The 26,092-nt window shown below is 34.7% G+C and overlaps 6 protein-coding genes across 7 annotated transcripts; 2 read left to right on the forward strand and 4 right to left on the reverse strand.

The window, feature by feature from the left end:
• The first annotated feature begins 2,639 nt into the window (after positions 1 to 2,639).
• OPR3 (oxophytodienoate-reductase 3) lies at positions 2,640 to 4,474 on the forward strand. Its single transcript, XM_016347313.3, has 2 exons — positions 2,640 to 3,159; positions 3,403 to 4,474. The coding sequence occupies exons 1-2, from the start codon at positions 2,640 to 2,642 to the stop codon at positions 4,236 to 4,238; spliced, it is 1,356 nt and encodes a 451-aa protein (XP_016202799.1). The 3' UTR covers positions 4,239 to 4,474.
• LOC107643611 (O-fucosyltransferase family protein) lies at positions 4,390 to 9,064 on the reverse strand. Its single transcript, XM_016347301.3, has 9 exons — positions 8,126 to 9,064; positions 7,313 to 7,453; positions 7,155 to 7,227; positions 6,990 to 7,060; positions 6,816 to 6,904; positions 6,449 to 6,581; positions 5,909 to 6,141; positions 5,250 to 5,726; positions 4,390 to 5,121 (listed from the first exon to the last, which is right to left on the reverse strand). Exons 1-9 carry the CDS (start codon positions 8,630 to 8,632, stop codon positions 4,926 to 4,928), a joined length of 1,920 nt encoding a protein of 639 aa, XP_016202787.1. The 5' UTR covers positions 8,633 to 9,064; the 3' UTR covers positions 4,390 to 4,925.
• Positions 9,065 to 13,503: 4,439 nt separating this feature from the next.
• On the forward strand, positions 13,504 to 18,296 carry LOC107643625 (uncharacterized). Its single transcript, XM_088502333.1, has 6 exons — positions 13,504 to 15,220; positions 15,376 to 15,803; positions 16,130 to 16,291; positions 16,902 to 16,977; positions 17,494 to 17,649; positions 17,771 to 18,296. The coding sequence occupies exons 1-6, from the start codon at positions 13,757 to 13,759 to the stop codon at positions 17,915 to 17,917; spliced, it is 2,433 nt and encodes an 810-aa protein (XP_088358459.1). The 5' UTR covers positions 13,504 to 13,756; the 3' UTR covers positions 17,918 to 18,296.
• A 628-nt stretch (positions 18,297 to 18,924) lies between these two features.
• Positions 18,925 to 21,463, reverse strand: LOC107643631 (Acyl-CoA N-acyltransferases (NAT) superfamily protein). 2 transcript variants are annotated; one of them, XM_016347340.3, is made up of 9 exons: positions 21,071 to 21,463; positions 20,754 to 20,979; positions 20,572 to 20,624; positions 20,206 to 20,242; positions 20,031 to 20,105; positions 19,821 to 19,925; positions 19,584 to 19,737; positions 19,398 to 19,474; positions 18,925 to 19,282 (listed from the first exon to the last, which is right to left on the reverse strand). In XM_016347340.3, exons 1-9 carry the CDS (start codon positions 21,181 to 21,183, stop codon positions 19,217 to 19,219), a joined length of 906 nt encoding a protein of 301 aa, XP_016202826.1. In that variant the 5' UTR covers positions 21,184 to 21,463; the 3' UTR covers positions 18,925 to 19,216. The 2 variants fall into 2 exon arrangements, with proteins under 2 accessions (XP_016202826.1, XP_016202823.1); XM_016347337.3 differs by having other exon boundaries at positions 19,398 to 19,477.
• A 1,499-nt stretch (positions 21,464 to 22,962) lies between these two features.
• LOC107643656 (Putative membrane lipoprotein) lies at positions 22,963 to 24,059 on the reverse strand. The gene has a single exon (XM_016347366.3). It carries the CDS (start codon positions 23,955 to 23,957, stop codon positions 23,331 to 23,333), a length of 627 nt encoding a protein of 208 aa, XP_016202852.1. The 5' UTR covers positions 23,958 to 24,059; the 3' UTR covers positions 22,963 to 23,330.
• Positions 24,060 to 24,307: 248 nt separating this feature from the next.
• Positions 24,308 to 26,039, reverse strand: ORG4 (OBP3-responsive protein 4 (ORG4)). Its single transcript, XM_016347376.3, has 5 exons — positions 25,842 to 26,039; positions 25,433 to 25,585; positions 25,110 to 25,285; positions 24,873 to 25,005; positions 24,308 to 24,584 (listed from the first exon to the last, which is right to left on the reverse strand). The coding sequence occupies exons 1-4, from the start codon at positions 25,974 to 25,976 to the stop codon at positions 24,903 to 24,905; spliced, it is 567 nt and encodes a 188-aa protein (XP_016202862.1). The 5' UTR covers positions 25,977 to 26,039; the 3' UTR covers positions 24,308 to 24,584; positions 24,873 to 24,902.
• Between the last annotated feature and the right edge of the window lie 53 nt (positions 26,040 to 26,092).

Here is a 26,092-nt window from a genome sequence, read left to right on the forward strand (position 1 = left end):
TACAATATTTACATAATTCACTTTTCTAGGGACATAATTGAATCTAAACACAAATAATGGGTATAATATTAAAATCGAACACATCCAAATGACACCTAATTCAGAATGAATACATCCAAGTGAGAATAATTGAAAAATATAATCTGATTTATTAGTATAATTAATAGTAGAATAATATTGAATCACTTTTATAAACATTAAAAATACAAATAAAACAATTTAAACGTTAAGAACATAAATAGAACTACAAAAATGGTAATTTACTCTAATTTTAATTTTACAGACTTTTTGCTCAATGGGTAATCTTAATGATTACGTGTGGGAAGTTACCTTTATTTGTTATTCGGGTCAAACGTTGAGAATTCAAAAGAATATGAGTCGTGTGATAATCTAGATCAATGTCTAAATACTGAGTCAAATTCTCTAGATAAAATGATTTTATATATATAGGAATTTACTAAATACTAAAATTCATTTGAATATAGGATTTTACTACGATAGTAACAGTCAAATAATAATAATAATAATTGATTAAGAACGTACAAATCGAATTATTTTTGTCCTTTTAATTTATGATGTGGTATAATTAAGCTTACATGGTACCTACTACCCCATATAAGGTTGAAAAGAAAAGTCCAACTTAGTTTAGATAGGATTAGAGGATAAAAAGGGGAAAGTGGCATGAATATCATGAGGGTGACCGAACTATGTAGGACTTTAATAATTTTCTTTAATTTGTAGTCGTGATTATTCAAGGGACCTACTTACTCGGATTATGATTATCTTGTCTGATATAATTGCATGAAACTACAAGTGTTAGCCAAACCTTCGTTTTCCCTGGTACGGTTACCGTGTCTCTTGAACTGATGATATTTTTATATGGTACTTTAACTCCCGCAGTAAAACCGAAGCAGATATAGTAGTCAATAATAGTCCTTTTAATTAACAGCAATAAGCTGAGTTTTGAATTACCAATTACTCTTAATTTGGGCTAGATTTAATTTCATTGTTCAGGGTTTAAAAAGGAAGGTAAGATTCATTTCATCATTTGTGTAATGATGCAAAATGTAATTTAATATAAATTTGTTAAGTATTTATTAAAAAGAAATAAATTTTTTTTACTAATAATAACTAAATTCAATCATAAAATAAAAGTTACAAAATTAAGTACTTATTTCGACGCTATTAAATTAATAAAAAAAATTTTTTTTAGTGAAAGAAGCATTTTTTTTAGAATAAAAAAATATTTTTATCTTATTTTATCCAAACATAATTGATAAATAAAAATAGTCACAAAAAAAAAATTGATAAGTAAAAAAAATTTTTTTCATAAGATATCTAATATAAAATTACTTTTATTTTTATAAAAAATAGTTAAAGAAAATACTGTTAGGGAGCTAATGGTCTAAATTTTTGGTCCAATATGAATAAAACCAATGATCGAACTCTTGACTTTTTTGGATCTAGAATTCTTATACCACGTCATGAAACCACTCATCCCAAAAACTTAACCTGACAGAAAAAGGTAACACTAATAGTTATATTTCTAAATTCTAATACTAAATAAACTTCCATTGTACACATTGTACAAAATTTCTATTGGCTTCCTATACTTTCTCTTTTAAAAAATCTTTTTAAAAAATGACGCCTAAACAATCTCTAAAACGCTTACCAAATCAAGGAGAACTCAACTAACTGTAGTGTGGATGAAGAAGAATGTGTCTGAGATGAGAGTGGCCGCAGAAATATCCACAAGTGGGAAGCAGTTCCACAAAGTCTACTTTTATGTTCTCTAGACTTTACAAAGTTTGACTTTGACCTTAGTTAACCTGAAAACTACAGATTTCAGCATATTTTAATGGGTTCCTTATTCCCATTCCTGATTCCCATTTTCCAAAAAAAAAAAAAAACTTACGCACGGTTCTTCTGTTGATTTCATTGTAATGTTTTAAATGCATACATATAACAAAGAGCAGTCATATTCATTATTGTTAGATAACTTGGTGTGCTTAAGATGGAACATTTTTTTGCGTATTTATTTAGAAAATAAGAGAGGAAAAAGGTTAAATCACTTAAATGCATTAATTTTTTTTAAAATATAATTTAGCACATTCTCTAAATTAAACACCTACTTGACACTTGAGTTGATAATACATGCGCACATATGATATATCTGTTTCCTGACCCGAAAATAGCCATTAATTATTTTTAAAAACAAAATGCTAATGAATGACAAAAAAGTAAAAGGAAAGAAAGGTTATATTTCATGTTGCTTTGCTACTTTGAGGGATATTTTTAGGGTGATGCCACTTTAAGTGTTTAAGAAGTAACCGTGACCAATTTAAAAACAACATTGAGTATAATTGGAAGTTGGCAATAATATACTAATATGAGTAAACCATATGAGTTTCATGTTTTTGGTAAATTGCTTCTAAGTTCTAACATTAGTTTCAGTACTAATTTTTGGGTTGGAATATCAGTCATTCAGGTAGGGTGTTCGGGAAAATATAAAAGAAATGGGCTTCGAGAACTTTTTGTATCAATTTAATGGGCCGAGAGGCAAGCCCATGTATACCAAAAATAATTTTTTTTTAAAAGAAATTTCCGGGAAAGAAAAGAAGATAAAGCACGTGATCATCATGTCTCGTGAGCAAGGTGACCGTCCAAAAAATCGTTGGAGAAGTGCAGAACATGGTAGCGCATTATTTATTTGGTTTCCCACACAAGGAGTTGACTGGACCCACCACTTTCACGGTTCCGCCTTTAATAATACAAGAGCAAGAGGAAGACTTGCTTCTACCAACAAGATCCGGTTAAGAATGGCAGACAACGAGTCCAGCAGCCTGTTTTCTGCTTACAAGATGGCAAAATTCAGTCTCTCGCACAGGGTGGTGTTGGCGCCCATGACCAGGTGCAGAGCCTTGAACGGCATCCCACGTGCCGCTCACGCGGAGTATTACGCTCAGAGATCCACACCCGGTGGATTCCTCATCACCGAAGGGACTTTGATCTCTCCCACTGCTCCTGGCTTCCCTCATGTACCTGGAATATACTCTGAGGAGCAAGTTGAGGCATGGAGAAACGTCGTGGATGCCGTGCATGCCAAAGGCAGCTTCATCTTCTGTCAACTCTGGCATGTTGGCCGTGCATCTCATCCCGGTAACCGATTACTCATATATAATACTATTGTCAGAATATAATTAAGATTAATTAGGATCAATTAGTATTATTTAATATAAGTGAATATTTATTATAGAAGATTACGTCTTTATTATTACGATTCTATTAGTACTTTGATTACACTCAATAGTACACAAATTTTTTCTCCAGTTTAATCTCTTGTTTCTAACAATTATAATATTATATATCAAATTCAAATATCTGATTTGCTGATTTGAACAGTGTATCAGCCTGGGGCGGCGCCGCCCATTTCCTCCACAAACAAGGCTATTTCCTCCAGATGGAGAATTCTCTTGCCGGATCAGTCCTACGGCGTGTATCCAGAGCCCCGACCACTTGACTCTTCTGAGATACCACAAATAGTGGACCACTATCGCCAGTCAGCGGTCAACGCTATCCGAGCAGGTTTCGATGGAATTGAGATTCACGGTGCACACGGCTATCTGATTGATCAATTCTTGAAGGACGGGATCAATGAGCGAAGAGATGAGTATGGTGGATCCATTTCAAATAGGTGCAGGTTCTTAATGCAGGTAGTTAAAGCAGTTGTTTCTGCAATTGGAGCAGAAAGAGTAGGTGTTAGAATCTCACCGGCAATCGACCACCTGGATGCCATGGACTCCGACCCGCTTGGCCTGGGGCTAGCAGTGGTGGAGAGGCTCAACAACCTCCAGCAAGAGCTGGGCAGAAAACTGACCTATCTCCATGTCACTCAACCCCGCTACACAGCTTACGGGCAGACCGAGTCGGGCAGACCCGGCAGCGAAGAAGAGGAAGCTCGGCTGATGCGGACGCTGCGCAATGCTTATGAGGGTACATTCATGGCAAGTGGTGGATTCACAAGGGAGTTGGGAATCGAAGCTGTGGCTCAAGGGGATGCGGACTTGGTATCCTACGGTCGCCTTTTCATCTCCAACCCGGACCTGGTTCAGAGGTTGAAGCTCAATGCACCTCTAACCAAGTATAACAGAAAGACATTTTACACTCAGGATCCTGTTATTGGCTACACTGATTACCCTTTCCTAAGTGGGACTACTGACTCACTCTCACGCCTTTAATTCTTATCTTACTTCAATTATTGCATGTAATAAGGGAATGTTTTTACTTTTTATCATGTATCTCAAGTATGAAAGTTTGAAAAATAGTTTGCAAATTTCAAAGGAAGTAGATTTTAGTAAAGTTGGTAAGGAGTTGTATGCTGATGGTGTGTAGAATCAAACCACTGAGATTGTTTATAATGAAAATGGGCAAATGATAATATCACGTTACCCTCTTTAACATTAGAGTATACAAATCCATTCTTTTTTTCCTTTCTTTCTTTTCTCTCTTATGATGCAATTATAAATACAACTTATTCAGTACAAGTGTAGAATAAAATACAATCTAGAGTTTTCATTCAAAACTATGGTTAGGGATGAGGTTTCTTTCACAAGGTATACTGTTTAGTTTCTATTGAGTGTATTGAGAGTGCTATACTTAGGGCTGCCAGTGCCTGATCCTTAATTTATAAGTACATTCGCGTAGTTCAGGTTCAAAACCCACCTTGGTCCCTTGTATAAATCTTATCTCCAATAGGGTAGGGGCAATTTATAGCACCTTAACAGAAAATCCGGCTTTCCAACAGTCATATTCCAATCTCCTCAAGACTAAGAAATATATAGCACAGCACAGCCACAATGTCTTCTGTTTGCTGCTGTACTGATGTCATCATAAGAAGCACAACCACCAGTACGGAGTCTTGAATACTACCTTGATTTTTCACATATACATCCTGGCAGAGGATTTGCATAAAAACTTTCCTCCAGCTTCGGAAATTCTCCGGCCTGCCTTTCGTACGGACCGCCGATTCGGTCTGCATGAAGCTTTTTTACCTTGGAGCTGAACTTCTTCCAAGAAATTTTTCCTTCATCTAATTGGTCAACAAGTTTAACAAAATCAATCCTGCATTAACCATTGAAATTCTGGCTTATAAGAATAAGAAGGAAATAGTTTCACACGGGGTAAAATGCAGATCATTGAACCATCAAGTGGAAAGTAATACACGAGAAAGTACGTTAAGAATATCTTACTTGTCTGGATTGATGGTCTTCTTAAAGTTTTCAAAGCGCCTATGACCTTGTACAGCCTTTGCCATATTTCCATCGTAGGTGTAAAGAAACACATCGCTCTGAAGGGCAACGACATAGTCTATACCAGCCAACATGTTCTGGTGATTCTTGAAAGGACTCAGCTCTTCTTCAGAGGACAAAGAGGAATGAGAGAAGATGTTGGGGAAATCATCCTCAAGATATTTCATACTTCCTCTTCCGTATGCTTCTCCGGCAACAAGATAAATCCTTGTGTGTGATGGAAAACCAAGTGCTCTAAGTAACAGGGAAGTTTCCCTAGGAGTTAATGGGCAGCCTCCAAGCAATCTCCTCTCGGTCCCATTAATCTCTTTCTCCTTCCAGTGACTGACTTCATACCGCATTTGTCTTAGTTGCTCATCTTCTTCTACAGTCAAATTGTGACTGCAGCCAGTAAATGCAAGCATGTCCTTCTCATACCTACAACAAAACCAACAAAGAGCAAAGGTTATTAGAAGCAATGATAAATGAAATTGAGCTCTTTCTTTTTCAGCTTAGGCTTAGACATACCCACATATATGCAAAACATGTAGAGAAAAAGAAAACATAGGCAGAGAGAGAAGATTCAGGTTAATATTTGCAATACTAGTATTGTAAATTACCTCAGATGAAGGGCCAGATAAGGATTTCCATTCTGTCGCATTCTAGATACCAATGTGTTACCAAATTCTTCAATTGGAGCGGAGTATTTTAATGCTCTGTAATTTACACGGCATCTTAGCTTTTGTATGGAACTTGAAATGTTGTTGTTAGCTAGCCGGGAATCAGTATGAGTGAAATACATCACTTTGTGTTGTTTTAGGAGGGGAAGAACTTCAGTTTTGTAATAGTTGACCTGTAAGTTAACATGTATATTCTCACTTGAGTGCTTTTAAAAACAATAGCGAAAAAGAAATGCGATGCTATGATCCTCATAAAATTCAATAATCAATGACAAAGAACAACCAAAGGTGAATGACGACAACACATATAACAGCATCATTGCATAGTGATACTCTCATTTTGTTAACAACCTCAACTTGCTACCTAAAAGATCAGATGAATGGACGACTAAGTTCAACATGAATGGGATGAATAAAATTAGTAAAACATATATTCTAGATATGCAAAGGGAGGAGCTGGAGTAAACAAGTTATGCTGACCTTAGACCAAGATATTGGAGTTTTTGAGAAAGGCTCAATTCCGGCGTACACATCTGGTAATCTCTCGACTATGTGGATATCATCCTTCAGTGTATTAATAAAATGCCTCCAGTCAAACAAATCCTTGAAATCACTGCAAGTATATTGACAGGAATTAAGTTTTCGATGGCAGAAAGTATTAAATCCATTAGCCCAACAATATTTATTGAGGTGCAATGCCTTGATTTGAACAAGTCTGATGGTAATACCCTATGAATCTTGTATCTAAACATAAATATCATCTACATTGACTGAAATTTCAAAACCGAATGAAGTTTTTGAGATCCAATTTTCTACCCCATATTATAAGGTGGCAAAATAAACCAACCTCTCGTCAGCCCAGTAAGAGGTGTGATCAAGAGAAGGAAGAACAAGTGTCGCCTTCATAATCTTGGCAACAGCAACCATATCACATATCTGCAATTACAACACAATGATAAGTTAGATTATGCTTGCTACCTAACTTTTCATAATATACCATCGGAAATCAATGCTGCCAGACCCCAAATCTCATCTGGTTCAAGCCACCATTAGCGTTTATGAGGATATAGCCGTTGGTCTTTGCATCTAGCCCTGATGAAAAAGAAAGAAAAAGGAAGAGTGAGAAGAGAGAAATCACAGAATAACCCACTGCATAATACGAGATAGGAGGGTACTTGAGTCATACTCTTATGATTTCTTGGCAGTTCTATGCATTGAGTGAAATTGTCACTGTTGGGTTTAGACCAGATGCCTGACTCCTGAATGAAAATGCAAACTTTATAAATGAAAAAGAATAGACATCTCTAAACACAACATATATTACAGACGGGATTTAAGACTTACTTCGGCCATGGCAATCTCCCTACCAATTACTCCTGTGTCTACCATCTTTAGAGTTCGTTCAGCATCACCTTCTCCATCCCTATAACCATAATCAATGGAGCTTCGGTCCATTATTAATCTAGAAACGGAGCCAGATAGTTCCTGATAAAAGGGTAAAAAAATACTTTGCTTAGTAATATAACTTATCCAAACACCACACCATCCTCAGATGGATAAAAATTAAAGTGATTTAAGGATACTCAAATCAGATCATGAACTATCAACTATATAGTTCTTAATCCACCCTAGTGTGAGTTCTGCAACTCACTTATTAATGTTGGCAAACTAGTATGGTAGACACTGTATACAAAATTGATGATAAAATAATCTGCAACAATTTAGAAAGTGAAGCATTTCTAACAAAGTAGCTACTGTCCAAAACCAAAAGTACCCAGTTTCTCTAACAGAAAGGATAATTCCACAAACAACCAAACAAATTACAAACACTGCAAAAATGAATCAAATAGAACATGTTCACAAAACATAGCGTCTTCGCTCGCAAACAAAAAAGCTGATTAAACAACTTTGCAACGTAATATCCAAAATTTGACCTTCCACTCATTAAGAAATTATATATACTCTGCATCTTAAAACTTAAGATTCCTACGGAAAACCGAATCCCCCCAAAAAATAATATTAATAAAGAGATCACAATACGAACAATGCCACGAATAAAGTTCTAACTTTTGTGAAAAAACTGACACAAACTAAAATTAACCCCTGCCAAAATTATAATTTTTTAACACATGTATCTTCCTGAAACTTGATTCGAACCTTGTTAGCGTCCGATTCAGCTCTTTCAATGGCAGATCCAAGCCAGCCAGTGGCACACATCTTGAGAACACCGAGGAACAAGCACACACCACAGAACATCAAGAACATCCAGTGCCCAAGCTTCTTCTTCTCCCTCAGACCCAACTCCACAACAATGGACTCAATGGGCTTCTTCAGCAGACCCTTCACGCCGCCGCCGCCGCCACCCCTGTGCGTCACGTGATGGAGGTGGTGGTGGTGCACGTGCTTCCTCTCCGGCACGGTTTCCAACAACCCTTCCGATGAGAGCAAGCCAGTAGTCCCCATCTCCGATCTCGGAGAATTGATTTGCAGCTCAAGTTCATTGAGCGAGCCAAGAGAACCTCCGCCGCCACCGATGGAGCCACCGCCGGAGTTGGCGCCGGTGGAGGTGGCGTTGTTGTTCCGCTTGAAGGAGTGGGCCCGGCGGGTCATTGGGCCCGAAAAACGCGGGCTGTTGACCCGCTGGGATACCCCGTCAGCACCCATCGTGTAAGGCTCTGTTTGGATTCTACGCTTTTTTTTTTCTTTTTTTTTTTTTAGTGATGATTTTGCAATGAAGAAGAAGCAGCAGCAGCAGCTTCTTGTGATAGTCTTCTCTCTCTCTCTCACTCTAATTTGCGCGTTCGGATTTCGGAATCCGAGAAATAATGCTTCGAAGATTGTTCGCTGCTTTTTCTTCCTGTTTTCTTCTTTTTTTTTTTTTTTTGTTCTTTGGGAAAGAATTAAATTTGGTTTTGGAATTAGTGATGATAATGATTGATTATTGCTGATAATTATTGAACATGGATAATTGTAATGTAGCAAGTAGCAACCAGCAACTTACAAAAACAGACAACGATCGTTCTACACTTTTTTTTTGTTCCCTTCTTGTGAAAACAAAAATACATTCCTCTTTGTTTTTGTCACAAATAAATATCCAATACTAATTATGCAAAATAATTAAATGGTAGAAATTAATTTTAAGTGATTAGTTGAGAATAATCAAATAATAATTTAGTTAAATATATCGAATTATTTAATAACTGCATATGAATTTTTATTAAATTAAAAATATTAACTCCTAACATTATCTACTATTTATATATTTTTTCACTCAAAATGTGCACTATAGTAAGATCAAGTTTTGTAAAGTTTGTATGAAAAATGTCTTTATCATGTGGGAGGGCTATCAACTTATCAAGCCTCTTGCTTCAACTGTCCAAAGTAGGCCCCCTTTTTGTTTTCTTATCTCCAAAAAAAATGTCTAAGTAACAAAAATGCAAAAGAGATTATCTTTTATAATATGTTAATATCGACTAATAGTAATAACTCTACCAACAAAGAAAATGATAATATAGACTAACAATGGAAAGTTTATTAAGAGGTACTAAGTAATAATTAAGATTAGAAAATTTGTGTAAACTAGCAACTTTAGCTTGAAATGAAATTATGCATGGGTGACAACCGTTAACAGGTTGTTATGCATCATGCGAAATTCTTCATGCTAGAAGTATGCGGCACGCTTCTTCGGGTTTTCTATTTTTCGGTTCATGTAATCTCATATGCCTTGTACAACTTTATTAGCTGGATAATGCATTAACGCGTAAAAGGGTGTAAGTTACCGAATCGAACCAAAAATTACCGTAAAATCGAACCGAAAATTATAATAACTAATTTAAAAATCGAAATTTTTTTTTTTTTTTTGCTGACAAAATTGATCAGTTCGGTTCGATTTTTGATTGGTTTAATAAAAATCAAACCGAACCGAATATATGTATACATTTCAATATTTTAACCATTTTAACCTTTAACCTAACAATAAAAATCTTCAACCCCTAATCATTTCAATGTTTTACTCTTATTATTTCAATTTATTGACTATTTTAAACCTCTAATTATTGTGATTTATATTCTTCTCATTAGGAATTAAAAACCGAAAAAATCGACCGAATCATATTGCTATAAATTCGATTCGGTTCGATTCGATTGTTGTAAAAATAACAAACCGAACAATTGTGTCTATAGAAACCAAACATATCGATTCGGTTGGTTTTTAATCTAAAACTGAACCAAACCGAACCGATAACACCCCTAACGCTTATATATTCAATTTACATTGAACAAATTTATAATCTTCACCTCTTAATCATCGAGTACCTCACTAGAAAATGAATGTTATTTACACGAAGTAATTTGGCTTATTTCCAATTCTTTTTAGTTTTCCAAGGGATATATGATAAGAATGAATAATAATGTTTCACCAATAAAACAAAAAGTGGAAACCACGTGAAAACAATGGATCTGTGTTTTGAGTTTTGACCACATATATTCATATTCACATGTGAGAACGGGACACGCACCTTTCAAAGATTAGTGAAGGTAACAATGGGATAATAACTAATAAGTAAATGTACCATTCTGTTTAGTGAAAATATATGATTATTTTATTTATTTGTCATCCAAGTTTTTAAAATAATTACTAATATTGTGATCACATGGAGCAAAGCCTCTACCTAAATTCTTTTCCGCTTCAGCACATGGTTTGCTTAATGTTAGGTCGTTATCAATAACCATTTTTGGTCCTGAATGATTTGTAACCACTAATATTTATCTTTGTTTGACACTTTTAAGTTTTAATCAATTGTTATTAATCTTAGATGATAATAAGATGTCCAATAATATAAAAAAAATTAAACTATTGTTAAATAAAATTAACAATGAAACCTACTATTTTCGGCATTCCTTCTTTTTTTTTTTGGTGTCATATCAAATTCCAAAACCCCATTGAACCACTCTATCCCAAGTTCATCACTTGTCATAGCAAATTATTTTTTATTAGATTTATTTACGAATAATTGATGATTAAAAATGGTTATTTACTCTACGAACAATCTCTATATAGCAATTGGTATCATAAACACTTTAGCATTCCATAATCAGATCATATTATTATAGTGCATTGCTATACATGTATGATATTGATGGAATTTTATTTAATACCTACAGAAAGCGAAATATAAATTGTCTAAAATAAATTATTCTTTTTAATATAAACGTAATTTAATGAGGTTGCTAAAATAGCTACGGCCAAAACCTTGCCTCTCTTCTCAGTTATCTATATATTTTTTCCTTGTAGTATAAGCTTATTTTGCTAGCTCTTCCCTGTATAAGTATTTATTTTCTGAAAGTGACAAATATTTTGGGATAGGAATTTTTTTTTTTTTGAAAACCTTAAGAAATATACAACCTTAAAAACGGATAAATTACTAAAATTATCTCCGATATTTTATAACACTGACAAAAAAAAACTCTACTCCTATTAACAAAAAAATATTTTTCAAAATATATTAAAATATGATACAAATATTTAACATTAAATATGTATTTTAAAAAATACTTTAAAAAGGAGACACTTTAAATATGATTAAAAAAGAGACACTTTAATCTTTAAAATTTTATAATTTTACGTTAACTATAATTTTTTGCGATTTTCTTTTCGTTAATGGTCAAAAATACTTTAAAAATTATAGAGACATATTTTTTATCTGAATTTTTGTATGTATTTTGTAAATAATTATCCAAATATTCTTATAAATATTTGGATCAAATATATAAGAGATTTGCCAAATATAAAACTACTTTTATTACACTAACACAACTTCTTTGTTTTTGTTTTTGTCTTTGTCTTCTTTCCTTCTCCTTTTTCTTCTCCCATTTTTCCTTCTCCTCCTTCTTTTTTTTTAATTCGGTCATGTATGTTCTTCTTCTCTTCTTCTTCTCTTTTGTTATCGTCATCACCAACAACACTAATATTTTGCTAACATCTTTATTGTTTATGATTTCATTTACTGCCATCATTAAATAATTTCAGTTCATTTTTTAGTTTATTTCGGTTTATTTGTGTGTTAATTGAGGTTCATTTGATGCTGCTCATAGGTATTGACCAAATTTTTTAACAAAGAAGAATGAAATTATTCATTATCACTTTATTCAATTGCATTAGATTCCACCCTATTCTATTCAATTAGTTTAAATTTAAACAAATAATAAAAAAAACTCAATCATCAACAAAAACATATGGAATTCATTTATAGATCTAAATGAATCTCAATTAAACTAAGAAATGAACCAAAATTACATAAAGAATAAAAAATTTAGTCAATACTCATCAGCAACATCAAGTAAACCTCAATTAACATACAAATGAATCGAAATTAGTTTATATTTGAATAAACAGTAAAAAAGACTTAATCATTAAAAAAATAAATTGAATTCATTTATGGATCCAAATAAATCTCAATTAAACTAAAAAATAAACCAAAATTACTTAAGGAATAAAAAATTTGGTAAATACTTATCAATAAAATCAAGTGAACATTAATTAACACACAAATAAATAGAAATAAATTAAGAAATGAACCGAAATTATTTAATGATAATAACAAAAAAACCAGAACTAATAAAAATGTTTACAAAAAATTGGTATTATTGATGATGACGATAACGAAAAAGAAAAACAAAAAAGAAGAAAATGGAAAAAGAAAAGGAGAGAGAGGCTCATGACTTAAAAAATTGTTACAATAACTTAGTTAGACTTGGTTAAGTATTTTGTTTCGATATAGAGCTTTATTGATACAAAAGTTATTTAATACTTATAAAAAGAATTTTTTTTTACTATTTTTGTAACATTTAAAAAATCTTTTTTATTGTTATAAAAAAAAATTATCAGCATATTTAAAAATTACGAACAATCTTAGTAGTTTACTCCTTAAAAGCATTTATCGACAATATCCATAAATTAAATGGTACTGTATTCTCCATGCATGCAAATTAATCAGTCAATATGCAATTAATTAGTCAAGTTCACATTGCAAAGAGTGGGAAGTAAATAAATCACAGTGTTTTGTTATTTTAAAGGGTAAACACAAAATAATATTGAATTATTAACTTGTGGATAAACAATTATATTTTAAAATTAATTATTTGTATTAAATATATATTAAATATAAAATATATCTAAAAATAAATTAAATATTATATATCTATACACAAAAATATAATAACTAAATTTTAATATATGTATAATATTTTTTAATTAATAATAATATTTTTAAATTTATTAACAACAAAAATATTTAAGACATGAAAAAATAATAAAAAGTACTTTTTTTTATAAAATGCCAAACAAATTTTATATTAACAAATTACTTATATATTTGATCTAAAATTTTATGATAATATTTAAATAATTATGTAAAAAGTACATGCAACAATTCTAGACCAAAAAGAACTCTAGATTTTTAAATTTTATTTTACTAATAAAATTTTTAAAAAAATATATTTTTTACTAGTATTGATGACCATTTAAGAGGGAGGAAGGTGTAGTGAGGAAGTTTCGATTCTCCACAGTACGCATAAATTCTCTTTCTTTCGTTTCTTTCTTCCAATTCCGTTGGGATTGCTTCCAACCACACGCCTTTCTTCTTCTTCTTCTTCTTCTTCTTCTTCACTGACGAGTGTGACTCTCTCTCCTCCAAATCCCATTCCAACTCCCCCATTACCATTCATTTGCATTTCATCATCATCTTCAACTTCAACATCAACATCAACGTCAACATCAACAACAAACCGATGATCCCCAATAACAACCATAGTACCCCTAAACCCATTCCTCATCCTTCTTCTTCCTCTAATTCTTCATCAACACCTCAATTTCAGCTTCCATGGTTTTCCCAACCCATGGCTGGGGTTACTCCTATCCCTAACCCCAACCCCAACCCCAACCCCAACCCCAACCCCAACCATTATCCCCAACAACCACCTCAGCCTCAACCAATTCTCAATCCAATACCCGATTTCCCCCAATTCTCAAACCCCGAAGAACCTAGGGATTTCGGGGTTCCTTACGCCACCACTTCCGTTCAAACCCATCCCTGGGTTGACCAAGAAACCAACTTTCAGCCATTTTCAACTGATTTTGGGGTTTCCGATCAAGACATTGACATTGGCTCAATTATTGACAATTTCCTCAACCCCGCTAACTCCGACTTATTTGGTGGTCCCGATCACGGGGCATCATGCAATGGCGTTGCTGATGAAACAGAAAGAGGCTTTCTCAAGAGAGGAACAGTTGATTATATGGGGGTTACCGTTCCCATGGACGTCGATAATGCCACTCCCAAGCGCACTAAGACAATGGGAGAAGTATGGAACGAGAACCCTGATTTTCAGTTTGATTTTTCTCAAGGTTTCTTTTCGCCGGTGGTGGAGGTGGAGGAAGTGCAAGGTGATCCGAGAGGGAAGAGGATATTGGATGGTCATGCTGCTGATACCAGTGGTGCTGCTGAAAGGTTGGTTCTTGGTGGTGACAACGGTGGTGGTGGTGGTAATTCCGGTGGTCTCAGGAGGTTAAGCAGGGAAGAGAAAATGAAAGGGCCGGTGGTGATGGAAATTGATTTCTTGGCAAATGCTTTTCATGACGAGGCATTCCGCGCACCTAGACCTGAAAATTCGAACCCTGGCGTTCCGATCGAAATTTCAGATGATGATAACGATGATGATGATGGCGGTGTTATAATCCTCCAGCCACCACAGGACAATCTTAGCTCCATGAGAAGGGAACGTTTCAGGGACATAGCCAAAGAAAATGCATCTCGGTTTGCCCGGTTCGTGCCGGATGCTAAGGATGCATCATCTAACCCTGAGCCTCCAGTGGAACCTCCAATTGATGAGGGGCCAACACCTTTCTCGACAGCTTTGAAATTTATCAGAGAGAAAGGGATGAAAAATGTGCAAAATAAATCATGGGTTCCTAAATCGAATCATACAAGACCTAGGAAGGTGCCATCATTGAAAGAAATATGCCTAAAAGTTCTTGCCAGCTATGCTGATGCAATTGTGTCACTTGATGGTGTCCCAGAAGACCTGAGGCACAGACTTAGCCAGCTGACATGTGACTCTCATCGGATGGACTCTCACTTTTTTGAACTTGTTGTTAAAGGGTCTCCCACTGAAATTCGCCTGAGAGATTGCTCATGGATGTCTGAGGATCAATTGACAGAATCTCTCAAAGTGTGTGACACTTCCAAATTGGAGGTATGCTTCTTGAATTCTTTGATAGTTGTCATTTCTTCTCAAATGCTAAAGTTGAACATGTTCCCTTTGTTGAATGTTGAATTTCATTTAGCTTCTGAGATTACTACCTATATTTGACACATCTGAATTCTGGTTATGTATTTACATGTGAATAGGTGCTACAACTTGACCAATGTGGACGTTGCATACCTGATTATATTGTGACAAAGTCACCGAGGTGGTTACACTTACCTAGATTAATCAGTCTGTCCATCACTGGTGCTTGCCGTCTATCAGATAAGGGGTTGCGAGCGCTGGTTTCTTCTGCCCCGGCTCTTAGATCGGTGAACCTAAGCCAGTGCTCCCTTCTCACATCTGCCAGTGTTAATATTTTGGCTGATTCACTAGGACCACTTCTGAAAGAGTTGTATCTTGATCATTGCCAAAACATCGATACTGCATTAATTGTGCCAGCACTGAAGCAACTTGAAAATTTAGAAGTGCTGTCATTGGCAGGCGTGGGAACTGTTTGTGATAAATTTATCAAGGATTACATCATTGCCAATGGTCAAAACATGAAGGAGCTTATTTTAAAGGATTGTGTGTAAGTACTGTTTGAGCTGCCTGATTCATGAAATTTAAAGAAGGTTACACTATAATTGAAGCGTTTATTGAGAGAATTCCTATTTTGGAATTATCATAGGGAAATGAAATAATCAAAATTTATATTCAATTGGTCTATGAGCATGGGTTAACTATTATTTCTATCTTTCAATTATAGTTTCTTTCTGAATCAGAATTATATTGCCAGGGTATACTAAAAGAAAAAAAAGAATTATATTGCTAGGATTTCCAAGTTGTACTTTCCCTATTTCGTTCATTGCTAAATTTTATCTCTTTCCCTTGCTATTTTTGTTTCTAACTATGCAGAAAGTTGACTGATGTGTCGATTAAAGTCATTGCTGAACACTGTCCTCTGTTGTGTGTTCTTGATCTCGAGAACTTGCCTAATTTGACAGATTTATCTATAGGATATCTTGCCAATAATTGTCGAGCACTTAACACATTGAAGCTCCCCTGTACACCATTCAGGTACTTCTTCTTCTTCTTCCTCTTCCCTTTTTTGAGTTACTAGAGATGACTCATTTATAGAACTTTCTAGCACAGCTTTTTATTAGGATGAAAACCTTCAATTCTGTGATATACCTGGGTCAAAATTTATAGAACTATGCGCAGCTTTTTATTAGGATGGAAACCTTCAATTCTGTGATATACCTGGGTCAAAAGCTTAGCACCATCTTACAGTACCATATGTGGATTGAATTCCTTCTCCATAGTTGGAGTTTATGATTAATTTTCAATCCTCCTTGAGCACTTGTCTGATTGCTTCTGGGACTCATATTAGAAATTATATTAGATTTCCATTATCCAATCCTCCTTTCAGTGCATCAGATTCTGTATTAGGGTTAGGGAATCAAATTCCATGATAACTTGTTCATAGAGTATTGGCACTGCTGTATTGGACCAGTATTGACTTTTTAGCATTTGGAATGTCAGGAGTGTTTCTTCATTATTCGATGTGTATGTAATTATGCTATGCTTATGCTTCTTTGGATGGTACACAGTGCTTATTGCATAGCATATTTCTTTCATTCAAATTCCTAATGATGGGTTAATTTACGAAAATTTCTCTTTACTACAGCGATGAAGCAATAGCTGCCTTCATAGAGATCATTGGAGAGTCCTTGAAAGAACTTTCACTCAATAAAATCAAGAAGGTATGTTGGTTACACTGCCTCACTGAATGTCACTCAATAACAAACTGGAATGCAGGTGTTTGTATGTGCAATCCTACACATAAATCATACTCTAAGCACATGCTCATAAAAAGATGTGTTTGGGTGGGTATACCTTGTAGAAGGATTGAAATAGATATATTTTCACCCTTGCCAGCATTGGATCATGTGTTTTATTGGAAGAGTCAGCAGACACTTCACTTTCTGCTACTTATTTTCATCATTGTTTTCAAAAGTCAAATTCATAGCTGCAGTGATGAGAATTGTAAATAATACAATGTAAAATAAGCTAGTTGATTGAAATTATTCTAAAGGTGTGTCATGATCCTGGTATTTGTCTGGTTCTTTTATTTAGTGACATGAAACAAAGCCCTATCTCCCTGTTGAAGGAAGAAAACTTCTGTCAATTGTTTTTCCATCTGGCTGTGATAGCTGTTTAGTTCCAGCAGCATGCCAAGTATCGTTTTCTGAGTGCTTGTCTCATTTTGCTTAATCCAGGTTGGTCAGCATACAGCCGTGTCACTTGCAAGCCATGCGAAAAATCTGCAAGTTCTAGATCTATCTTTTTGCCGAAATTTGACAGACACCGACTTGGGTTTGATTGTAGATAGCTGCTTCTCGCTAAAGTTTCTTATACTTTTTGGATGTACACAGGTATTTATCTATCAGCAAACCCACCTCAGGCATTTCTATGATGAATTTCTTGTCTTCCTGCAAACAGAAGAATAAAATATAATATTTGTATGACTTGTTCAAATGTTATATATTCTTTCAGGTTACAGATGTTTTTCTGAAAGGATATTCAAACCCAGAGACCCAGATCATTGGATTGCAGATGTCTCCTTTATTGCAACATGTCAAAGTGCCTGATTATCATCAAGGTGCTTTGCGTTATTCACCGGTACCTGTAAATTCGCCATAAATTAAAGTTAAAACAAAATTAGATATATAGAAGATTATAGACAGTGACATTTTGCGCAAAAGCAGAGTTAACTTTCTGCTAACATGGTGCTAACTAAAGAGGGAAGGAAATGACAAAGTCCCCTCCCCACCCCCCCCCCCCCCCCTTCTCCCTTTTTTTTTGCCTTTTGTTTGGGCGAGGACGTCAGAGAAGATTTCTTTCGTACACCCTTGTTGTAATTGGAGAAGGGTAACATTCTTTTTCCTTCTCAAACATACAGCTTAACCATACATATTCTAGCAGAGAGTATATTCCTATTCCTTTTGTACAGAGGATGTCAATTGTACACAATAGTCTAAATTTGAATGGAGGCAAAAAATAAGTTCTCTTTCTCATTTAAGATAGAATATTTTAATTCGGTTATGTTGAGTTGTTGATTCCAAATTCCAAGGCTAGTGCCATATACTGATGATTTTCATTAGTGCTCGAGTTATTTGATTATTTCCCAACTCCTTTTAACATTCTTAGCTTCTGAATACTTTCGTAAATTTTAATCTAATATCTCAGTGGTTATTATGAAATAGGAAACTAATAGATTTAATTGGACCTTTTGTAGAATTTTTTCTTCAACTTACCAAACCATACAATCTATACATTAAACTAGTTGATTTTCTATTTATTGGTTGTGCACCAAAAATCACATAGTTTCTCTAATTTGCTATTTTCGTGGCCACGTGAGTTTTGTATTTCACTAGATAATATGATTGTGAATTGCTTGTGCTATGAAAAAGGGACCGTATCGTCGTTTCCTTCCTCTTATTTTTTTCAGACATGAAACTCTTTTTCTCCATCGTTTTGCTCTCATAATGTTGTTTCACATAATAGGTCACTTACTCACTTTATTTCACACTGTCCTAAAATATGCAAACAATAGAGTAAAATTTCCATTTCATGTTCATTCCATTTGACTGAGCATTAGATGTTCGAACATAGTCGACTCTTGGAAGTGCTTCAAAATGTACCAAGACTAATCAAAGATCTGACTACTTGATAGATGATTCAGAGAAGAGGTAGAAAATAAACCGACTTTTGTAATCCAAGTACAAAATATAACTACAACAACTCACTTCACTCTATGATATAGGAACAGAATCACTTTTTTCCCAAAAAAAAGAAAGAAAAAAGAAACCCGTCAATTCGGTATAGCATGGACTTTTACATGCATTTACATGAACTTAGCGTATTTGGATTTTGGAATTCACAGTTGTTGATGTTGGCTAATCAAAAGCATAGCGGCATCAACCATCAACCTTGTGTGCTTTACGTCTGTAAACGGAGCAAGTATGTTTGCTCATCTAACAACAGTGCGTTTGCCATTTCAACGATCTGAGGGGGAACAAAAAGGGGAAGACATGAAAATCGTTGACTAGTGGAATTATTCAGGAAGAGAAATTCATTATAGAATTGGAGAAATAAACATATGAAATAACAGCTGTATTACCTCAAAGCCCATGTTCTTGTACAATGATTGTGCAGCTCCATTATTTCTATCCACATGTGCAAATATACGTGCTACACCTGCTAAATCAACATCCAAATACATTCGTAAATCTTTGGATTTCAGGCTTATTTCATGTGCTAACATGAATTGTAGAAGCTACTTTCACTTCAATGCTCCAGACTTTACCTATGGATTTTGCAGATTCAACAGCAAAATGGAGCATGTTGCTTGCAATCCCCTGGCGTCGTGCTGATTTGGCAACACACAAGTTTGAAATGTAGCCATATCTGCTTGATGGTGTTTTGTTGATGCCGCAGAATGGAGGAGCCTTCGCTCGTTCCTGCAGAAATGGTTAATTTGGCATCAGGCTAGACTAGCAACAAGCCATAAGTTTGCATCTCAGTGAGAAAGAATGTGACATACCCCAGGAAAAGTCTCTCCTTGCAGCATGTACCGGATATTCAAATCAAGGGTCCCAACAACACTTTTAATTATTGAGCGTTTTACATTCTTTTGCTCTTTCCTCACCTGATAAACTTGACTCCAACACACCATAAGAGAAAACATACACAAACAATGACAAATTAACTGTCAAAAGTGTATAAATATGGATTTAAGATGAGATTGTTTTACCGTGATAATGCAAGTGCAACTCTCCCCATTTGGCACAATTTGCACCCTACACCGCCGTTTTATTGCATGAAATTCCTAAGCAATAAGAATTCCAGTTAAGATTATGATTTTCACAAAATACACTCAATTGTATTTAGCATACACAGTGAGAAAAGTAATGTGTATCAACTCCTACCTGATCTGCAAATTTCCTTTTATAATGATCAGTATATCTGGAGAAAACATAAGGATAATTAGTGGCATAAAACTCTTCATCCAAATCAACTCAATACACTTGTGTTTGGATAAGATCTCCTTGTATTAAAAAATATATAATTAAAGTATGCTTGAGCAGATTTTTTAGAGGTTAATTGTTTGCTTCAATTTTGAAAATAAAATTAAAAAAAAAATTAGCAAAATCTGTTGATTCAATCACAACATCGTGAAGTAAGCAACAAATAGTAACAAATCAAGTTTTTGTCAACAACTCTAATTAATTAATGAACTATGGAAAAAAATTGATAATCTGATGAAGCACTATGTCTAATTGTCAATGTCATACCGTTCATATGGTCGATTCTCCCAATGACTTTCTGCCCTCAGCCATGCTGCTGTCTAGCACAACATGAACCCTAAATTATACATACATACATGAATAGTACTAAAAACAAAAACAAACAGCAAGCTCAATGATTTTTTTATTCAATTTTGGGGTTTTATTATCCCTCAAATTTCATGGCTTACCCAATACTCTTCATCAAGGAGGGCTTGTCGTGCAACGAATTGGCCAAATTCGAACCTACTATGCTGATCCAATTCTTGATCCGATGGCTGTAATCGGTCAAAGTGAAGATCACAGAACCTCGAAGTTTCGAACTTTGGGATTGGCGGCGCTGAACTCGGAAGCTGAACCGAAAGTTCCTTCTTCTTCTTGTTGCTCATCGTTGGAGAAAAATTGGAATCCATAGCCCTGTTTCGCGTTGAATCAAAACACACAGAGTTCAAGAAAGAAAGATACAACCAAAATGAACGAGTGAAGAAAGAAAAGAATTGGAACTTACGTGGTCCAAGAAGCAGAGATTCGTCGGCATTTGCAAGTACGAGTGGGAGAAACTTGGATGAACAAACTCTGGAATTCCGGTGTCTGAATTGCAATCGAAACGGAACAAGGCATCGTTGGTTGGTTCTTGGTTCGATAGAAATGAAGAGATTATTTGTGTTTATGTTGCGGGAAAAAAAGTGTGGAATTTGAAAGAGCGAAAAGAAGGAAGAAGTGGTTTAATCGATATGGTGAATGAATGAATGAAAGAAAGAATGAGGGAAGCAAGAAAAGTGGGGAGAGTTATCGTTTTGCAAAGTTTTTGATAGTTTGAGGATTGAGGTATGAAGGAAGGCAAAGTATTCTCTCTCTCTAAGATTGTGACTGCAGCTTCAAAGTGCTTCTGTTGTGTTCCGTCTTTATTATTTATTACATTGTTTGGCGCTCCCTCTCTTCCCCATTGGCTACATTAATTACATGCAATTTGGCATTAACTAAAATTTGAACTTAAGAAATTTTAATTAAATAATAGTAAACATTTATGAGTAATGTTAGGTAAACCAAAAAAACAACTAGAACTTACTTTATTTAGTATTAATTAATTATCGTAATAATTAATAAATACTAAATAAGACAAGTTATATCGTTGTCTTTATGTGAAATTCATAATTAAAAATTATTAAATAATAATTTAATCAAATTTATTAAATTATATTAATAATTTTAAATATTAATTTATAAATTATTATCTAATGATTCTCAACTATAAATTTTATATAAAAATAATAGAAAAAAAATTTTCACGTTAAATAAATAAACAGTTGAATAATGTGAAATATGCCATTCCATATATATACACATAACAAATGAATTACTTTTCTTTTTCTTCTTCTCGCCAATAAAAAAATGGAGAAATGCTCTTAAATGTCTCCTGATAATTATCTCAAAAAATAATGAGATTTTCAACAAAAAAAATATCTATTTTGATTTTTAATTTTTATTTTTATGAGACTGATTAATGTTTTTGTCAATACTTTTTTATATTAACGAAATAAACTTACGTAATATGTTAAACTATTAATTTATTCGTTAAGAGCTAACTAGGATTGATGATTTTTTTTGGTTGAAAATCTTATTGTGTTTTGGATAATTGTTACCGTCGTTTAATATTTTTAAAATATTTTTTTATTTTTTAATTATATTGACTAAATTTATTGTATAAATTTAAAAAATATTAATAATTAATATGTTACATATGATCTAGAAAGAGATTATTAATATAAAAATTAATTAGTCTCATAATATTAAAGAACAAAGACCAAAATTAATAGGGATAAGTATTCACCCACGAAAAAAACATGAAAACTGAAAAGTGAGTGGCATAGGGTCAACAAGGTAAAAGCAAAATTGATCTTTGTGATTGGAGTTCGTGTGTGGCGCATTGGAGTTGGACCAAATTCAAAGTGTTAATGACAAGATAGCCGAGCCGACCAGACTTGAAAAAATGTAATCCACTGTTAGATGGTGCCATTAGTAGTAAGTTAAGCTCATGAACACTATGTCATTATCACTTATTTTGACATTAGATTATCAACGCGGAGACCGTATGTCTTTTAAGGACTTTTGTCAATTCCATTATAAATCGTAGACTATCCTTTAATAGGTAGTTTATCTATATAGAATCATTTGAGAAAATAAAAACGTTATAATTGGAAGTAACTAGCAAGATTACAATAACATCCCGCACTGAAATTCCAATACATAAACAAGAAGTTGCGGATTCCAAAACAGCTAGTGGTAGAAGCCCATGGTTTGTTCACAGCTTATTATAATACTGTAGCTAGTTATGATTAGCCATAGAACATGATCTAGGTGCGAAAAAAAACCATCATTGTCCATATAAAATAAAAAAAGTGTTTAAACGTGATTGATTGATTGATTGAGCTGCCTCCTTAAACACTTTAAACTAATGTTTTAGAAACTTCATGTGTATTTTGGCCATCCAACTTATTATTATATAAAGTTGAGCCTAATCTTCGGTAACATGCGTCTTAACTCGTTTTCCCTTCTTTTTCGGCCTGTATTATAATTAATTAATAGACCTTCGAAGCATGATTACAAATCAATTACTTAGCTGCATTAAGTTGAAAGCAAGAAAAATGGATGCTCACACATGCAATGGCCACAACCGCAGTGACCCGAATAAAAACAACATGGAACTGAATAAGAATTTGAAAACATGCAAATATCTGCACTACTAACAAGGTTCAAAATGCTTTCATTCAGGGTTCAAAATCAGTCTTCACCCACTGCTCATTTTTGCTTTTCATGTTCTCATCCAACTCCTTGGTTTTGCACTGTGCAATTTTGGTTCCATTAGCCATGGATTCCTCTTGCACTTTTGCCATCTTTCTGCTTCTCTTCCTAGCCATGGCTTCCTTCTCTGCTTCCAGCTCCTCATAGTCTTTGACCCAACAACTATGCACTGCACAACTCAGGACCAACACAACCACCTGCAACATGCACATTGCCATCAAAGCCCCGCATTCCATCCTCACCAAGAACTTAGCTTCTTTCGGGTCTCGAGGCGACTTAAGCAGAGACAGGCTTGCTTTCTCTCTTGTAAACAAGGCTAATATGGTGAGAATTTGACCTACCAATGAGGCTAATACAAGGGAAATGTGGGTGAGGAAGCATAAGTATGTGAGCTGGGAGTAGAACCCCACAAGGGATGAGAGAATTGAGATGCCGGAGACCATGAAGAACGCCATGCCGAAGGAGGTTGGGGGCATCTTGAGGAGGATTGTGGGAGCAAAAGAGGCTGCGGAGATTACAAACAGTGACAAGTTCAAACAGATAAGGAGGATGGTGGTGAAGGAGCATGCGTTTCTATGCTTGGAAGATGCCATTACGGCGATTCTTGAGAGTATTGTATAATGCTTTGAATCTTTTTGAAGATGGTGTTTAAATTATTTGAGTCTTTTATAAGGTGGTGAATGGTACCGTTAAGGCTGGGTGTAACGGCTAGGACTAGGATACAAAAGCAGATGGGTTGGTTGGTGGGTCCAACTTTACTGAATCTTGGAGACTGCAATGTTCCCTCCTCAAGCATTCGAATTAAAGTCTATAGTGATTAAAAGTGTCTACAATCTGCCACTTGATTACATTAGTATGGCTACCCTGCTCTGGCTTAGTATGGAACTATGGATAACTTGGAAAGTAAATAGGCGATTTGCAGCATCTCAAATATGAATAATTACAGAACAAATGACCAAGTAACTTGATTATGTTGGATTATGTAATGTACAAATTACCATGTACTGGCAGACACACTTGCAAAATAACTTGATACTATTGAAATAATGTATGCACAAAAAGCAAGTAGGGGCGTTTGTCTATAATGACTAACTACGCTCCTTGTCAACCGCTCTAGAATTTCCCGTGTCACAAACTTTTTCAAATCTCTCTCCCGGTAATTATCAGCTTAACTCCACTTTGAGGCCTTGCAGGCATTTCGAACAAGAAGTGACATAATCCTGCCAATAAAGCCCGATTACAAAAGTAGTCAATTTCAAGTAACAACTATAGGACCCTATGGTGAAGCTATCTTGTTAGTTGTCACCTAAACCCCCCAATGCATTTTTAAATTTAAAGAATAAGTGTTCCGATTCTTAATATTATACAAACAATGCATCCTCAACAGCACACACCGGTGCACATAAAACATATATCTGATCTTTAATACATGTTTCTTCATAACAGAAAAGAGCCATCAGTATGATGTCCTTCACAGCCACTATGTTAATGAGAGTTATATATAATACCTGATTTTCTTAGACTATCTTCTTTGCCAATCAAACAGAATCAGTATGGGTTAAGATGGCTTCAACTCTATCAAGTGATGCTTGAAGCCGTCCAGACTGCATGTTGAACAGTGGTTCATCGGTACCTAGAGCCCTGTTAAGGTTCAAAGTAAAAACCAATCGATCATATTCATCAAGCAATTTTATAAGAGAAATAAAAGGTAGCAGGTATCTAAAAATCATAAATTTGAAACTTGCCCAGTAATTTCAGGGAGAACATAGTCTGCCCTCCATCCGAATCGTAAATCAAAGCCTGGAAACAAGCCAACTGAAGTCTTATTTCGAATTCGGGATACACCATCTCCACCTAAACATGTAGTGAGCTTCCATTTCCAACCCGTAGCATGCATTTGAAAATTGTGTCCTACACCAACCTGCACTGTTTTATGTCAGAGTAAAACACTACAAACGAAAGCACTTAAGCTTATTATGGCATTAATAACTGAGTACACAGAGGAAACCAACACATAGAACCACATAAAAAATGCCAGAGTTACTGCTTTTTTTAAACATAATGAAACCTGAAGATTCAGAAATTTGGTGACAGGGATCTTTTTGGAGAGAATGCGAACATCTTGATGAATAGGCTCGTAAATTAGCTTCCACTTCCATTCAGGAGTTAAAGGCTTCAATACAAGCTTGGCTTGATATTCATTGATGGGAGTATTATAGAACTGCAAGATAATAATGTTCTCATGAGTTTTGGCAATCAATTATAAGAGCACAGAGACAATTAACAAAATAAAATACCCTAATAAGAGAACATGATCCTCTGAGGATGAGTTTAATTGCTACAATGCAGCAAGTGATTGGATGTAGCACACACAGAGATACCCAGATGCGGGAATTTCAGTGTGACATAATATCAAACACGTTACATGCAAGAGGCACGTGCAAGAGGATGAAAAAAATTAATAGGATGAAGATGACCTCCATATTGAGACCAACTCGAATGCCCTGAACTTCTTTGCGAAACTTCACAAACAACTCAGAAGGGATTAGATTGATGTTGTACAACTCATCCCATGAACTCGCTTCTTCCCCGTTCGTCGCCGCTGACTCCATTTTTTAATGCCGGAAACTGGAGTGTGGAGATCCTTCTTTTTTTTTTTTCTTTTTCTTTTTCTTATTCAGTTATTCGCCACCTATTCGCCTATAAAATTAAAATTTCTTTTCTTTTT

This window comes from Arachis ipaensis, chromosome B1, assembly GCF_059453495.1.
Source record: "Arachis ipaensis isolate K30076 ecotype BB chromosome B1, ASM5945349v1, whole genome shotgun sequence".
Lineage (NCBI taxonomy): Eukaryota > Viridiplantae > Streptophyta > Magnoliopsida > Fabales > Fabaceae > Arachis > Arachis ipaensis.